At 50.6% G+C, this 15,593-nt stretch overlaps 8 protein-coding genes across 8 annotated transcripts; 4 read left to right on the top strand and 4 right to left on the bottom strand.

Moving 5' to 3' along the window:
- Positions 1-15: 15 nt before the first annotated feature.
- PSV08DRAFT_203697 (thioredoxin-like protein) lies at positions 16-1,755 on the top strand (the record flags this gene model as incomplete). Its single annotated transcript, XM_014223108.2, has 2 exons — positions 16-1,159; positions 1,271-1,755. The coding sequence occupies 2 exons, from the start codon at positions 16-18 to the stop codon at positions 1,648-1,650; spliced, it is 1,524 nt and encodes a 507-aa protein (XP_014078583.1). The 3' UTR covers positions 1,651-1,755.
- PSV08DRAFT_402340 (yippee zinc-binding/DNA-binding /Mis18, centromere assembly-domain-containing protein) lies at positions 1,747-2,864 on the bottom strand. The gene has a single exon (XM_014223107.3). It carries the CDS (start codon positions 2,660-2,662, stop codon positions 1,967-1,969), a length of 696 nt encoding a protein of 231 aa, XP_014078582.2. The 5' UTR covers positions 2,663-2,864; the 3' UTR covers positions 1,747-1,966.
- Positions 2,865-3,860: 996 nt separating this feature from the next.
- Positions 3,861-6,938, top strand: PSV08DRAFT_410151 (serine threonine-protein kinase cbk1; the record flags this gene model as incomplete). Its single annotated transcript, XM_014223105.2, has 5 exons — positions 3,861-4,080; positions 4,157-4,965; positions 5,005-5,994; positions 6,038-6,100; positions 6,147-6,938. The coding sequence occupies 5 exons, from the start codon at positions 3,861-3,863 to the stop codon at positions 6,936-6,938; spliced, it is 2,874 nt and encodes a 957-aa protein (XP_014078580.2).
- A 164-nt stretch (positions 6,939-7,102) lies between these two features.
- PSV08DRAFT_391483 (uncharacterized protein) lies at positions 7,103-7,594 on the bottom strand (the record flags this gene model as incomplete). Its single annotated transcript, XM_066093518.1, has 1 exon — positions 7,103-7,594. The coding sequence occupies one exon, from the start codon at positions 7,592-7,594 to the stop codon at positions 7,103-7,105; it is 492 nt and encodes a 163-aa protein (XP_065949000.1).
- A 418-nt stretch (positions 7,595-8,012) lies between these two features.
- PSV08DRAFT_224417 (RTA1 like protein-domain-containing protein) lies at positions 8,013-9,198 on the bottom strand (the record flags this gene model as incomplete). The annotated part of the gene is made up of 2 exons (XM_014223103.1): positions 8,013-8,253; positions 8,306-9,198. 2 exons carry the CDS (start codon positions 9,196-9,198, stop codon positions 8,166-8,168), a joined length of 981 nt encoding a protein of 326 aa, XP_014078578.1. The 3' UTR covers positions 8,013-8,165.
- Positions 9,199-11,094: 1,896 nt separating this feature from the next.
- Positions 11,095-11,406, top strand: PSV08DRAFT_352144 (uncharacterized protein; the record flags this gene model as incomplete). The annotated part of the gene is made up of 1 exon (XM_066092846.1): positions 11,095-11,406. The coding sequence occupies one exon, from the start codon at positions 11,095-11,097 to the stop codon at positions 11,404-11,406; it is 312 nt and encodes a 103-aa protein (XP_065948999.1).
- Positions 11,407-12,051: 645 nt separating this feature from the next.
- PSV08DRAFT_391478 (cytochrome P450) lies at positions 12,052-13,577 on the bottom strand (the record flags this gene model as incomplete). The annotated part of the gene is made up of 3 exons (XM_014223102.2): positions 12,052-12,534; positions 12,659-13,090; positions 13,320-13,577. The coding sequence occupies 3 exons, from the start codon at positions 13,575-13,577 to the stop codon at positions 12,052-12,054; spliced, it is 1,173 nt and encodes a 390-aa protein (XP_014078577.2).
- A 1,057-nt stretch (positions 13,578-14,634) lies between these two features.
- Positions 14,635-15,567, top strand: PSV08DRAFT_402337 (YkoF-like protein). Its single transcript, XM_014223101.1, has 2 exons — positions 14,635-14,863; positions 15,016-15,567. The coding sequence occupies exons 1-2, from the start codon at positions 14,686-14,688 to the stop codon at positions 15,192-15,194; spliced, it is 357 nt and encodes a 118-aa protein (XP_014078576.1). The 5' UTR covers positions 14,635-14,685; the 3' UTR covers positions 15,195-15,567.
- The last annotated feature ends 26 nt before the right edge of the window (positions 15,568-15,593 follow it).

Below are 15,593 nucleotides of genomic sequence, written 5' to 3'. Positions count from 1 at the left end.
CACCTCGCCCCCACCATGGCCTCCTCACCCCCAACCCTAATCTTCAACTACGACATCTCCTGCCCCTTCGCCTACATAGCCTCGACCCGCGTGCAATCCCTGGCCCGCCGCACAAATGCAACCCTGATCTACCACCCTGTCCTCCTCGGCGCCATCTACCGCGCCACCGCCGCGCCCCAGGGCGCCGGCGGCAGCGCCAGCGACGTCTTCAACTCGACGAAAAAGAGCGTCACAGCAACGGGCATGCAGCGCACCCTATCCCGCTACCAAATCCCTTACCACCCCCCGCCCAAGCACCCCCGCAAAACAGTAAATGCGCTGCGCATGCTCTATTGCGTCCCCGAGCAGGACAAGAGAAGGCAACTTACGGACCGGCTGTTCCGCGCGTACTGGGTTGAAGGGCGAGATGTAAACGACGACGCTGTGTTACTCGAGATTGCACGCGAAGCCGGTATTCACGGGCTTGATCGGGCTTGCTTTGCGAACGCGGAGGCGAGAGGGGAGTTGGAGCGCGAGACGGGGCTGGCGATTGAGAGGGGTGCGTTTGGGGTGCCTGGGTTTTGGATTCCGGGGGCTGGGGAAAGAGAGGGGGGAGGAAGGTTTTTTTGGGGTCAGGACCGCATGCATTTTGTCGAGGCGACGCTGCTTGGACTATCGGTGGCGGCGGCGGCGGGTTCTGGGAAGGGAGGCCAAGATGCGTGGGTTGGAGTGAAGAATTTGCGGTCGCTGCTTCCGCGTGTTGTGCATTCGAATCAGTTGCCTTTTGCGAGTAAGTCGGCTGTTAGACTGGAGTTTTGGTTCGATTTCTCGTCGCCGTGGGCGTTTTTGGGGTACACGCAGCTTGCGCGGTTGCAACGCACGTTTGGGCCTGGGCTGGAGATTGTGCTCAAGCCGTTCTTGCTGGGAATCTTGTTTCGCCAGATAGGGGCCCCGAATATGCCGATGATGGCGGTGAGCCAGGCGAAAGCGGAGTGGTCGAGGCGTGATCATGCGGATTGGACTAGGTGGTGGAATGCGGTCGATGTGCAAGAGGGGCAACAAGAGGGTGGCAAAGGGAAAGATGGGCCGATCAAGTTTTATTGGGCTGATAAGTTTCCCATACGTACGCCGACGGTGCTTAGAGTGGGGATCGTGGAGCCGGCGGCGACGAAGGTCTTATGTAAGTCATTTATTCGTTTGTCCATGGGTCTTCGACTTTGCTTCCGCAGAGGTTGTTGCACAAGAGACTGTTGATGAGAGTTTCAGGAAGCAGACGCTAACAGGGTGATAGACTCAGCATGTTGGGAGCAGAACAAAGACGTGGCAGACGAAGCTGTACTCCAATCAGTTCTTGATGAAGCAGGATTCAATGGCTCTGATCTCATTGCGCGCGCCAATAGTCCTGCCGTCAAGGAGAAACTGCGAGCTCTCACCGCTGAAGCCAAGGAATTAGGGCTTTGTGGTGCACCTACCTATCGTGTATTGAGACGGCAACAGGACGGAGAGTTCAAGCCTGTAGGTGGCTTAGTGTGGGGACAAGATGAGATCAGTGTTGTTGAGGACTTGATTGCTGGATGGTCGCCTGAGGAGAGCAACGGCCAGGTTGCTGAAGTAGGCAAGGTCATGTATGAGGATGTACAAGGCGGAAAGAGTGTTGGGGCAAAGTTGTGATCATAGTCACCACACTGTCATTGTGGCTGGATATTTATGTAGATGACATGGAACATGAAAGAATCTCGGGTTATCTCACGGCGATTTTCAAATTTATTAAAACCATGTATAATTCCGATACAAGTATGTAATGGGTAAAAACGACCCTGGAAAGAACAAGCCATTGCGCCAAAACCTGGGGTCCTCCCGGGTATCATCAATCATAAAAAGTGGTCGTGTGGGTATCTGCTGGGGTATATCGCATGTCGTGGTGGGTGATTTGAAAAGATGGCTGAAGCCCGTGGTCGGTCGTTGCAAAATTGCAGAACTTCAAAAGCTAAACATCAACTTGGGGATATGCGCGGCGCTTCCTTCTCCGTGCTGCCAGCTGTGGTGTCCAAATGCCACTGAAAAGGTCCTCGCATTCGTCTTCGTCCTGCGAATCGAATTCAATATCTGTCTCCTTGGCCTCGGTGACCATGGCATTGTCATCTTCTTCTGGGGCTTGATCCCATTCTGATCCTTTGACAGTCCTCTTAGCCTCAAGGATGAACTTTCCAATCTTGTACTTTTGACTGTCTTCTGCGGCATCGACATACTTCCATCCTAGGACACTACCACAACTGCGACAGCTTATGTCAGACACAATGTGTACACCAGTGACCAGCTGTCGGGACTGGGGCTTGTGTGTGAGTGTGTTGGGCAAGTCGCCATTCTTGAAGCCTGTTGCTGCGATGCTTCCGCCTGAGAGAAAGCTGAATGACGACGGTGGACTGACAAGGTATGCACGGCCATGTCTTCCAGTGAAGCCCTTACTGATGATCGATGACGTCGGAATAAGATCGGCGAGGCATTTCTGACAACGAAGATGCGAGGTCGGCTGGGTGGCGAGAAAGGATGTAGGCTGTGGCGGGGACGAAGACAGCGATGAGGATGAGCTGGTAGAATCGCTAAAGGCAGAGCTGCTGCGCCGGCGGAAGGTGAAGCTTGGGAACAGGTAAAGAGGAAAGGGTGTTGTTGGTGAGTTGGGCATGATGTGCTAGGGGTGTGGAAACCCGGTTAGTACGAAGTCTTGTTGAGTGTTTTTCGCAAAATCAGATCAAAGTTCTCAAAGATGGCTCAAACAGGTGCGTGGAAAGTATTGGCGGCGTGGAGAAGTATTCAAAGAGATACAGTCGCGCAGTAAAGAAGATAGTGTTCCTGGTTATGTTCGATGAAGCGCTCAATCAAAGGTCGAGGCTAAATTGGCTCGCAACCCGTGGGATGATGTCTGCAGCCTGTGTAATATTTGCGTCAAGATCCGAGGAGCCTAAGGAACCCCTCGCTGGGGTTCGGCGTGGGTTGCTAAGTCCACCTTTGCAGGTTGTTGCGCAGGAGGAAAGTGACGTGATGGAGTTCGAGGGGGTGATGCCGCGATAAGCGATAGCCGATAAGGGATAAGACACGGATAAGGCGCCACAAGCGAGTAAGGCGGAGCAGGGCGGGCGGGTGCGCTTGGAGTAATCGCAACCCTTGTAGCACTCAGGCGTCGATGGGCTGGGTGTGGTGGAAGTAAGAACTGCAGCAGAGAGGGAGGGAGGAGCGAGGAATAAAACACCAGGCGGTCAATACGGAACTCTGGTCGTGTCCTCGGGTGGTACCCCGCGCCATCGAATCACAGTCAGCCTCCTGATCATGCGGCCCTTGGAAACCCAGTATCTTGTCACGGGATGCGCTGGCACTCGAATCACATAAGATTGGGACACACACGTTTGCTAAGATATGTGTGTCCCGGTGACTGGTGCTTGTGCGCTGGAGCCGTGGCAAGATGCGCTTCTGCTGTCATGCCACAACCCTCCAGGAGATGCCCCACTCTTTCACTCCAGCAAACTCCTCTTGCGCACTGTCCTAGGGCCAAGCTAAACCATGATCATCGTTTCCACCAGACATGATGGATATGATATGAGGGATGGAGGTTGCTTTGATGCCCTGTTTGCCACCATTCTCAGCTTCAAGCCATCATGTGTGGGCTGACGCTGCTTCACATCTTCGCTGCTGCGCTTTCCGTTTACGGCGTCAACAACGCCTTCTCCCCATGGCATACAAAACCAGACTAGTAGGGATTTCCACTCCCATTGCTCCACTTGCTTCCCTGGCTGGGTATTGGCTGAATTCCCAGCGTTTGTCCAGCATTATTACTCCATCCCAGTACTAACATTAGGTGATATTGAGACATCAGAATTGTCGCCATGATGTCTCTTGTGCCAACGCGGAAAAGAAAAGATGTCCACAACCCCGGGCAAGAAGCCCAGGACAAGGGCAAAGTTCGTCTTGTCGAGCGATCGGTAGACGCCCATCCTGTTGCTACTGCAAAGCGTCCGCATGCGCGCAATACTACTCCTGCTGGCCGTACTTTCACCACACTACGGCGTGGGAGCATAAGAATTTTTTCCATCTTCCGTAATGGTAAGAGTATGTGTCTTGGATGTCTTGTCCTTGAAGTCATCAAATCTAACTCTACCATCAGGCTCTACTCCGAGCTCGGCAGAGGCTACGCTGGGAAGCAATGGCTCAGCAGCGAACAAATCTTGTAGTCCGGCTCATCCGAGAGTTGGAAAACGCTTCTCCACATCTTCTTCGCGAATCCCTCTTACCTCCGACCTACCTATCAGTCTCCCGCCCCTCAGCTTGGGTCCTGGCAATTCATCCTTCCTACATCTTGCCAACGCTGCCACGTTCGATGGCGAATCCGAACCAGTATTCCAGACTCGCACACCTCCCCCTACGCCTGTAAACACAAGCAGGTCGACTCCGAGCCTGTCTAGGCAGCTGAGTGCCAAGCTTTCGAATGCCCTACTCGACAATGAAACCGTGGTACATCGCCTAAAATCTAGTGCCCGACCTGTTGTTGAACTCAGTTACTTCAACCGACACAGCAGCGACAAAAATACTACCATTTCGCCTAAGACTCCCATGTCCGAGGTATCTTCCCTGCCCTCAAGTGGCTTCAGTCCAGGAAGCAGTGGGGCTCCACAGTCAACTGCTCCCACTTCTCTGGTTTCTTCAGGCGGCCCACGATCTGCTGAGACAACACTTCGCACACATAATGGCCGCTTTGTAACCGACAGCTCGCCTCCTCTTTCCTGTGAAGCGACCGCCGAGCATTCACCCTCTCGGTTCTTGGTGTTCCCTCGCCAAGACGCACCACGACTACGTGAGCCTTCTATTGCGACTATTGAAAAGGCGGCGGCAGCGAAGATCTTCTTCGAGTCACATTTCAATGAGCTTCTTACTACCAAAGTTACACCAAGATCGATGCGTCGTCGCCAGATGGAGCGTAGACTTCTCGTCATGACTGTCTCTGAGGAGCAACGTCAATGCAATAGACAAGAATAGTATCTCTCCGAAACCTACCACTTGCGTCAAGTCCGAGTAATGAAATCGAACACCGTAGCTCGACGGACTATGAAGAGCGTACACGTCTCAAACTACGATATCATCCGGGTGTTAGGGAAAGGCAGCTTTGGTGTCGTCAGACTTGTTCGTGAGAAGAGTGGAAACTGCGAGAGTCTCCGTGGAAGCAGCTCCAGCACGAGATATCTTGACGGGTCGTTGACACCGAAGCAAGAAAGCCCTTTTATTCCTTGTCGCAGACCAAAACAGGTGTTCGCCATGAAAGTTATCAGGAAATCCGACATGCTTCGCAATAGTCAAGAAGGCCATCTGCGTGCAGAAAGGGATTTCTTAGTTGCCTCAGAAAACTCCCGTTGGGTAGTGCCTCTAATTGCCGCCTTCCAAGACAATAATAATTTATACCTTGTTATGGAGTACATGATAGGTGGAGATTTTCTCGGACTTCTCCTTCGCGAGGACATTCTCGATGAGAACGTGGCTAAGTGGTATCTGGCGGAAATGATACTTTGCATTGAAGAAGCACACAAGATGAACTGGATCCATCGCGACGTCAAACCCGACAATTTCCTCATCACCTCATCTGGCCACCTTAGAATTTCTGACTTTGGCCTCGCCTTTGATGGCCACTGGGCTCATAATCAAACATACTATAACGAACAACGGTACAGCTTGCTACGTGAATTAGGCTTACATGTCCAAGGCGATGCACAAGACATGGAAGAAGAGAGAAACCGACAAGATGCTCGCAAAAACATGGACCATGTCTTTGGAAATGAATCAACGCGCAACCGCTATCAAACTCGACAGGAGACTGCCAATGGGCCCATTGTCGATTGGTTGAACCGTGAGCAAAGACGTCAGTTCGCAAAGAGCGTGGTGGGAACCAGTCAGTATATGGCTCCAGAGGTCATCAGGGGTGAAAACTATGATGGGCGTTGTGACTGGTGGAGCATCGGTGTGATACTATACGAGGTATGTCGCTTCAGAAGGCGTGAGACATCTCTGACACGCCCAGTGCCTCTATGGATGTACACCGTTTTTCTGCGAAAACAGGCAGGCGACAAAGGCGCGAATACTCGTACGTAGGATCTTATAGGATCTTGAATTAAGACTAACCTGAGTAGGATCACAGACGATGGTTGCGATTCCCAACCGATCAACGTTACGCTCGTCCGAATATTGATCGCATACCCCTTGTTCCAGTCTCACGCAATGCAGTCGACCTAATGTCGAGACTCCTCGAAGAGAGACAGGACCGACTTTCCGCCAAGCGATACCGTGAGAATGACTGGGTGCTCCGCGATAAATCTCTCAGTATCCGCAGCAACCGACACATTCACAACAACACCGGTCACATTGTCTTTCCCCACGATGCTGAAGATATCAAATCGCATCCATTCTTCCGCAACATCCAGTGGTCGCTGCTACACATGACCCGCCCTCCTTTTGTACCTCGTGTCCATGGCGGACAGCCCATCACCAAGTACTTTGACGACGAAGCCGACATTTTAAGCGCATCCGATCATCTCGACTCTTCCAGCTACGATTTTTTGGAAGTAGGCGAGGAGCCAGCACCGCCTTTTGCTGCAACAGCACCCAAAGCTAATGTCGATCCCCCACCCATCATAATGGAACCCCAAGTCCGCATCCCTGGAATCTTTGAACAAATCGCATGGGACAGGCTGCATTCTTCATTCAAGAAAATACCAAGGCGGAAAAGGGAGAAAAAGAGACCTCGCGACAAGCTGCTCCGCGATCCAGAAGTCGGCCGCGCGGTACTAGAGATCAGGAAGAGGGGCGCTTTTGTAGGGTATACGTATCGTAGGCCTCACTTCTCATTGCCTGACTTGGACGATAAGCCTGCGGCGACTTCACCGCATATGCCTCGGTCTGGTTTGACTGCTACGAGTGCCTAGACTTTTTTGTATTCCAGTCGTCGTTTGGTATCATTAGAAAAACGTCATTTACAACCAAACGTTTCTTCCATTCTCACTCGAACCAACGTATTACACCCAAAACAACCCTCTTTCTTCTTCAAAAAGCGAACACAGAAAATTTTTTTCAACTACATGATCCAGAACTATTCTTTCGCCCCCCTCCTCATCCCCCTCACATTCCGCCCAAACACCGCCCACAACACCCCCGCCGTCACTAGAAACGCTAAAATCCCCATGGTAACTCCTAATCCTGCTGCCGCTGCGCCACTAAGCCCCGCCGACGACTTCGCCGGCTTCACAGACCCAACAGAGGCCGATGCCGTATTGCCAACCGTACCTAGCCCTAGAAATGTAGTACTTATACTCTCAAATGCAGCAGGACGGGATAGTACACCGGTTGGAGGGGATGCAGGAATCACTGTGCCTCCCTCGGTATCACTATCACTCTTACTCTGGTATACCCCTGCCGAAGATGGTGCTTCTGGTGCAGAAGAAATGGGCGAATTCGTCCTTGGGGTTCCGGAAATAGCATCTGAGGAGGAGAGAGGGGGACGGGTGCTGGATACGACTGGTGCTGGAGCCATGGAGATTACGATGGGAGTGATGCCCCCGGTTTTTGTGGATGGGGATGCCATGGTTGCTGTGTAGAGGTGGGGCTAATGTGTGTTAGGGTTTTTTTGTCGTGTGGAGGTGGTGGGATGGGTTGAGCATGTGGAAAAGATGGGAGTGGGTGAGTTTCCATTCTTTTTCTTTGGCTTGCGGACCAGAGAGGTGGTGTGGGGAGAGTTGTTCGTTTGTTGCCCGTTTGCTTCACAGGTAGAATTCATTTTGTTGGCGTGTGTTAGCACGCAAGTTGTCGTGTGGCGTTGGGTGGGATGCGGTCGGTGTCTGTTTGCTGAGGACGAACATGGGCGTTGCTTGGTAATTTCAGACTAGAGACTGACCAGGGTGGTTTATTCTAAACTGAAGGGTATAGCTGCGGATTGCGAGTCCGGAAAGCGGCGATGGAGCTGTGTGTTAATGGGGATACACAAGTCATCAATAGAGGGAGAATGCACATAGACAAAATACTATTCCTTATTCACTATCGCTATGCTACATTACAAATGGACGGACCTATTCGAGTCCACAAATTTGGAAATCCGACTATGTCTTAAAACAGATTGTATTCTATAATTCTAAAGATTCGAAGCGAAGGTGAGGCGATTACTTGCTACGGCGGAAAGCAGCGAAAGGAGGGAAGAAGTATGCGGGGTGGAATGCAGTGAGCACTGCGCATGCGATACCAAGCATCCTGGTCATTGTAAGCTAGATGTCCCGAACATTTAATGAATAGTGTAACTTACATTCCGTCAAGCAAAAGGAACTCCCGCTCATTACGCATCAGCGCATTACCCCAGCCACCAGCCATCTCTGGCAAACGGTAAATGCAGCGGATAAGCACAGTAAGGTACGCCAATACAATGACGCCACCGAAAAGCTTGACTTTTCCAAGGGAGACACTGCCAGCTTCCTTGTCCATCTCGTAGCTGCTCTTCTCGTTGAGCGCATCGCGGTTATGGCGGGCCTTGCGATATCGGAAGATGTAGATGAGAATAAGAATGCCACATACAGCCATGGTGACAACCTGGAATGCGATACCAGCTACGATGAGATTGTTGCCACCATCAATGAGCTTCTTGTTGGTAGTGCCACCGGCAGCTGCCATGCCTCCACCGACAGCCTGAAGCACAATGGAGCCGAAATCGCAGCCGACAAAGATCCATGGATAGAGACGAGGCTTGATGAGTGAATGCTGGGGCCCACAGTACAGAACAAAATGCTTCAGTGTGAGGTATATGGCGGCAGCAACGAAACTAGGACCGAGGACGAGGCAGCAAATTTGCAGCTTGAAACCAGATTCGCTCCACGGGTTGTCATTCATAATGATGCGACCGGCATATCCAGCGGTTTCGAGGAAAGTTCCGATGCCCAGGGCAAGAGTGTAAGTCCATGTCTTGCTCAGAATGCCAATGACAATGCTAGCGAGGCAGCAAAGAGCGAAGAGAGCGCAGAGGAAGGCATTGGCACCGAGATTCGGTCTGTATCCGTAGAGCGTAGCGAAAACAGGACATTCAGGCGACACTTCGAGACATTGGCGGAAATTTCCCTTTGGCCTATCCTCGGCGGCGGAAACAATGATAACCTGTGCGGCCAGGACAAGGGTAGTAACGAGACCTTTTTGTGCGTAGGAACGCATTATGGGCGAAAATGGACGAAATGGTATTTACAGAAGCAGAAGAGAAAGAAGAGCAGACGAAGAAGAAGGGCGCGAAACGATACAAGCGACACCAGGCAGCAGATTGGTTGTGATGTCTAAGCCATGCAGGCGTGGGTCGTCGACCAGCTCTTTCCGCGGCGCATGGTCGCTTCGAGGGGGACGCCTAGCCAGCCCTCTTGCCATAATTATCCCCTGTGTGTTACTAGTCGAAAGGTGACACCCACCAACCGTATAGGCCGTGTTCCCATGATCGAGACTTCGCGAAGCTCTAAGCGAAGCTGGTCTGCGATACTGCTCTGCACGCTATTGGCTGCGCTTGCACCGTTAGGTCGATATGTCATGGCCAAGGCGTTGGCGTCAACGACTTGTGTTTAGGCCACGGGTTGGGTGTCTCCCGGGCGCATGGGTCCCGCTATGTCGTCCATTTGTGGTGGCGCTGTGCGAGGCCTGCCTTGTATGGGAAGGTGTTTGACGCGTGCAGGGGGCGAATCATGTCGGCTGCGTGGCGGCTTCGGTTGCAAGTCTGGTGCTGCCGTTTTCCCGCTCGTTTAGATCTGGTCTTCCATTGCAATTAATTGTCTGTAGTCATCGCAACGAACGCAGATCCTGCGTGTTTAAGCTTTCTTATATCAGCTTCCTCCAAACCTTTTCGCTACTACAACCGATGCGCAGGTATCGATTTCGTGAACTCTTAGAATACTTGCTAGGCTTCGTGAATTGCGCCGGACGCTTGGAACGAACATAAGCTACCCTTGGTGTATATGCTAATGTCGCATTTTCGGATTGATTGTACAACTTCCGTGCCGTATTCGCGGTGGCTGATTTCAAAGAGGTTGAAAGGGCTGTGTTGGCTGACGTGCAGGACTTGGAGGCTAGCCCAATGGAGACTAGCTTCCCAGCTGATATCCAAACATATTTCTTACCAAGTCTTTATAAGTCGCTTCCGGGAAATATCACAAGTGTATGGTACTACCGTTGCTGACCGCTATAACCTATACTCAGTCAGCTATTCGAGGGAACTTTTTCGTGCTTACCTTTGCAGCTTCTAAACATAATTAGCGTGTACAAGGTATTTCAGCTGTGTATGGTTGAAGAGCGGATTGCCATGGTTCCTGATTTCTAGGTCCCAGCTTTTCAGAAGTCTCCTCCACGTACGTATCAAAAGGCTCGAGTTTGATTTATTAAAAATGCATCTCGCAGTACAAGTGTCACTACACTTAGGAGATCAATCGAGAAATACTACAGTCAATGGCGGTTGTGGCTTCATCCCTACAAATAGCTGTGTAACGGTTTTAAACAACCCCACCTTCTATATACTTGGTTCAGCGTAAGACCTCAGCTACAGAACAACCGATGTGATTGGCTAGTCCCTAGTAATCGTATGATGATTGGACCACTAGAACGCTGACTGCATGTGGTCAGCCTGCTCATCCTCGGGTTTGAAAAGTTTTATGGCTAACTTAATCCAATGTAGACATGCAAGATTTGATATAAAGTGACGTACAGCTTCAATCTTAGTCTATAGAAACCTTCTGAAATATCATAAGCCTCTCGCATTTCCAATCTCGTCCCATCTATTTGCGATTCTTTTATACGCCTGACCTAGATGAGAGAAGTACCATGGATCATATTGGACCGTCAACGAACTTGGCCCATATCGGATGTTTACAATTACCAATAGCTTTTCTTCTCACAGTGTCCTATCAATGTATTCGTTTGAACATTAAGGAGTTTCTGTTGCAAATATATACCAGTTAGATAACCCCTCAATGTCCATTTTCTTTTCACCAAATCGCCCTACTCGATTCTCTCATACTCAACATATTGCTCAAGTCTACTAGCTACTCCTGCCTTATATCTTCCTCTCTTTTCAACATGAAGATTCCAGCTTTCATCTTTCTTCTCCCAGTCTGTCTCTGCACAGTCATGAACAACTGGGAGCTCACTTTATATCTTCACAATGGCACGAAGCTGATTACAGCCGGCTACTTCGAATCGGGATGCAGGTCATACAAAGACACTTTGACCTCACCCGTCAAACGGGTTGTGATGAAAAAGAGCCCTTGGATGGAAAATTTCGAATTGTATGCGCGAGCAGATTGTCATGAGCCCGTTAGCTATCAGGGACACGATGGCGACATCCAGATCAAACCGCCAAGCTACTTCAGGAGCTTCAAAGTCTACTAGCAGGTATGTGCATAACACAAGAGGTGCCATTATATCATGTAAAATCACATTTATCTATTCAGGTTTCCTAACAACAGGTAGGGTTAGATGCAAGCAACCAGCGTGCATTTTGCATTCGTACGAGCATAAGACGTCGCTGTCTTGATCCTCCAAGCCCGATAATAACATTCAATTCTACAAGGGGCTTCGAACGAACGCATTGATGTACACAGCCACACCCAACTATTAGACATCGAGGGGCTTATTGAGTTGAATGGCATCTTAGGCGAACCGAACAGGATCGGTCTTGGTCTTGCTTTATTGGAGGGTTTTTCTATAGGATTACACAAATGGCTTCACCTCACTTAATCAAACCCCCATCATCACTGAAATTAAATATGAATTTCGCAACTGTAGAAGTTCTACAAAAGCTACATGTTTCTGAAAGTGTTGAATTTTCACAATCGATACGTAGTGCCACTAGAAAACCTCGGTGCAGCAGATCACACTTTATTCAAGCGGCAAGATATGATTGGTAAAATATGGAAATGACGTGTCTAAATAAACTCCAGCCATGTTGCATCTCTACTACGCTGATCAGATTTACACGACAAAAAAAGACCTAGAGCATCAATTTCCCATCACCACCCCAACTGCTAACAAGCCTTATCGTTCAACCCATTCGATCCCCACCTCATCCTGCCTATTCATCCTCAGCGTCAATACGTTCTGGCTATCCTGCATGAGATCCAGCAACCGCAGTCTCGCCTGCTCTTCACTCTCGCCCTCTTTCCTCACAGGCCGAGCATTGCATCTGCGAAAGAGCGTCGCCACCACAGATACGAATTCCACCTGCGACATCTTCATTCCAGGGCACGAGCGGGGACCTATAGACCAAGACATGTATGTGCCGTGGGGCGGTGTGATGAAGACGGGCTCTGGCGAGTTGGGGTCGAGCCAGCGGGTAGGTTTGAATTCGAGGGAGTCTGGTCCCCATGTTGAAGGTAGAGTGTGCAGGGCCATTGTGTTGATGTATGCGCCGAATGGACCTGCAAGTGAGGAGGTGCGATCTTCAAGTTTCAAGGTCTGACTGGTTGCGGCGTCCCGCAGCATGAGAGTCACAGCAGGGAACAGGCGTGCAGCTTCAAACTATGAGGTTAAATCGTTAGCTCAGTCATTTTGCTATGGAAAGAGATTATGCAAGTTGGTTTTGTTTGGGGCAGACAGGAGAAGCGGGTGTTTGAATGGATGACGAGTATTCCGAATTACTTACCATGACGGCTAAACACCGCACTAGCTTGGGGTAGACTGCTGAGTAGTCTGACTGTGATGGGCTGCATGTTTCGAAAACAGTATCAATCTCAGTCTGTATCCATGTTTGCCATTCTGGATACACAGCGAGGAGGGTAGCGGCGTAACTCATTGTGTTTGCAGTCGTTTCGTAACCAGCAGCGGTGAAAACGAAGAGATTCCCGCCAATCTCTTCCTCTGTGAGATATGTGGTACCCTTTTTGGACGAAGCCAGGGTTTTGTTTTGCTCCTTTTCCTGATCCGATATGCGAACAAGCGTGGTCATGATGGTAGTGGAACTATTTTTTGAATTCTCTGTCGCCTCTGTGGCATCTGACTGTGCGAGAAGAGATACTTGACGTTCTCGATCAAGCACATTCTTCACAAGATCTGGCATCTCATTCATTGCGGCACCCTAGTTTTTTAGTGACTGCGGCATGAAAGGTAGCGTCAGCCAGCTGCGTGGAATAAAGGCGGCTGCAGCAAGGAGTTAAACGACGGTTACAACGGCGTCGACATATCTGGTTTGTGCAGATGATTCAGTACTAGATGGCGGTGGAGACAGAGGAAGGCCATATTGCCTGCAAGTATGGTTAGCCTGTTGTTTTTGCTTTTGTGCAGATGGAGAAGGTTAGGCGACTTACACTATCTGGATTGTAGGGGCAGAGGATCACGGGCAATCCAGTAGCGCGGGCTGCCTGGTAGTTGTTACTAAACCTCCTTAGCTTTGGACCCAAGTACAGGAGCACTGCTCCTATGAATCCGGCGATGAGAGTAAGCAGCATGGCTTTGGGAAAGATAGTGTCTTTGATCAGTTCAGGCGTGTCGGACAATGTTCCAATGGCCACTGATTGTCTGGTGAATTGAACAACAAGAGTATAGTCAAATCCAAGGACTCTCATAGGCGGCGTGCCGTTGATGTTGTTCAAGATGCCCCTGCCGGAAGATCTTGATCCGGAGTGTGAGAAAGCAGACCACCCGACTATAGCTTATGCTGTACCAAAACATGCCCTGCCAAGAGGCGCCAATAGGCGCTCAAACCCAGTGAATATTCGCAGTCTCAGCCAATACTAATGAAATCTATCTCCCATCTTCGTATTTTCTCTTGTTTGGTCATTTCTACTTGGAGAATATACGTCTTGTTCTGAAATGAAACTAGCCCTGTCTTTAGCTAGCGTAGTAAGAGAAACACTAACTTGTAGTACGTAAGCTACTAGTAACGTAATGAACACGCATAACAGACTTGAGAATTGCTAGAAAAACAGTTAGAACGTAGAAGGAAACTTCTTGTTGAAGTTTAGTGTGCCATATCCAGACCAGGATAGGGTGGCGTCGCCTGTCTACACCCGAATTGTGTGTGTGTGTGTGTGTGTGCACGGTGTTACGTCGCCCTTGCCTCGGTCTGACTAGTACCGGGTGTCTGTGCGTATGAGGACTTAGCATGTCACTGCGTCACCACTTTACGAGGGACGTTGTATGTGATATGTAAACAAGTACAAAGGGGGCAGGCAGCAAGAGAGCAAACTATGTACAAGTACAGGTACATAGAAGCCCTTGCTATGCACATGGTTTACTGCCTGTTCGTTTGGTTTGCAAGCAGGTGGACCGCTTGCCGTTGGATGCGGGTGTTGTGTTGGACCAACTTGTAAAGATGATGAAATGCTAGTGTGCAGTCTTTGCAAACTTTGTGGCGGAAGGATGCGCATGGGAATTGCCAAAACAGAGCGCATAGTAGTTGGATATAATGTGTAGTATGTCCGTATGTAGTCACGTAGTGTACCTGTCTGGGAAGTTGGCTGCAATCACGAAACGATGGCGTGATAGGCAACGATCTACCACACTAATCCTACTCGGGCCCCTCTCTTATCGCCGCAACGTCGGGGCCGGGCCAGGCCAGGTACCGCGGCCCCATGACGCGCAACATTGAAACATGTGCAATACCAAAAACACTAAACACTTAGGCTGACTCCTAATACCTCATCCCCATTTTGCAGTCGAACCAAAGCAGCCATGGCATCTTCGGACGATCTGAGCAAGCTCGCGACCCCGCCCATGTGCACGGCAGACTTTTGTCTCATCCCGCTCGGCACCCCCACGGCGTCGGTGTCCAAGGAAGTGGCAGAGGTGCAGCGTCTCCTCAAGAAGAGCGGACTGGAATACTCAATGCACTCTGCTGGCACGACTCTTGGTAAGGCTTGCCCATGCAGCACACATCCTTCTCGGCCGGGAAGCAGTCTGCTTATGTGTCCCTGTGGTATTATCTGCGGGGTATCATGGCATGGCATGGAGGGGTAATCAGAGGCGAGGCTTGGAGCGCATGCTAATTTTTTCTCTTTGCAGAGGGCTCATGGGACGATGTGATGCGGGTTATAGGGCAGTGCCACGCCATGCTCCACCAGAATGGCATTGTGAGGATTCAGAGCGACATCAGGGTGGGGAGCAGGACGGACAAGAAGCAGGGGTTCAAGGACAAGGTTGCGGCCGTCGAGCAGCTCTTGAGGGAGGATGAGGGCGCGTGACGCGTGGTCGAGGATGACTTGTCAGGGCGGCGGATGGGATGCATGAAGAAGAAATTTGACGTTGCCAGTCCGGCGTGAACACGCAGACGGCACATGTGGTTGCCCAAGCCACAGGGCGTGGGTGAAACAAGGCTTCTTTTTGCGCCATTGGCTGTTTGGTGTCGTGGGCCAGTAGGCGGATGCTGGGGTAGGATGACATGGCTAGGATCGGCTAGTATTACGTGGAGAGCGTAGGACGACGGCCGTGTCGCAGATTACCGTGCATGTGTGTATGGATATTCATAGACGGCGTGTGTGTAGTGTAGCTGTGCTGGCACTGGCAAGCGACGAGGGGCCAGGGCATGTGAAACGGTCGGTCGAGGCTGCGGCCTGTGGATGGCTCAATGGCAAAGGCAACCC

This window comes from Bipolaris maydis (assembly GCF_028858645.1).
Source record: "Bipolaris maydis strain C4 unplaced genomic scaffold PSV08scaffold_8, whole genome shotgun sequence".
Lineage (NCBI taxonomy): Eukaryota > Fungi > Ascomycota > Dothideomycetes > Pleosporales > Pleosporaceae > Bipolaris > Bipolaris maydis.
Note: the sequence above shows the minus strand (reverse complement) of the source record. Positions and strands in the feature narration are given on the sequence as shown.

Bases quoted from the DNA above. Each gene is read 5' to 3' on its own strand.
- PSV08DRAFT_402340 (XM_014223107.3), bottom strand. From the start codon at position 2,662: ATGCCCAACTCACCAACAACACCCTTTCCTCTTTACCTGTTCCCAAGC.
- PSV08DRAFT_402337 (XM_014223101.1), top strand. From the start codon at position 14,686: ATGGCATCTTCGGACGATCTGAGCAAGCTCGCGACCCCGCCCATGTGC. The intron at 14,864-15,015 runs GTAAGGCTTGCC...TTCTCTTTGCAG, and splicing joins CTCTGCTGGCACGACTCTTG to AGGGCTCATGGGACGATGTG.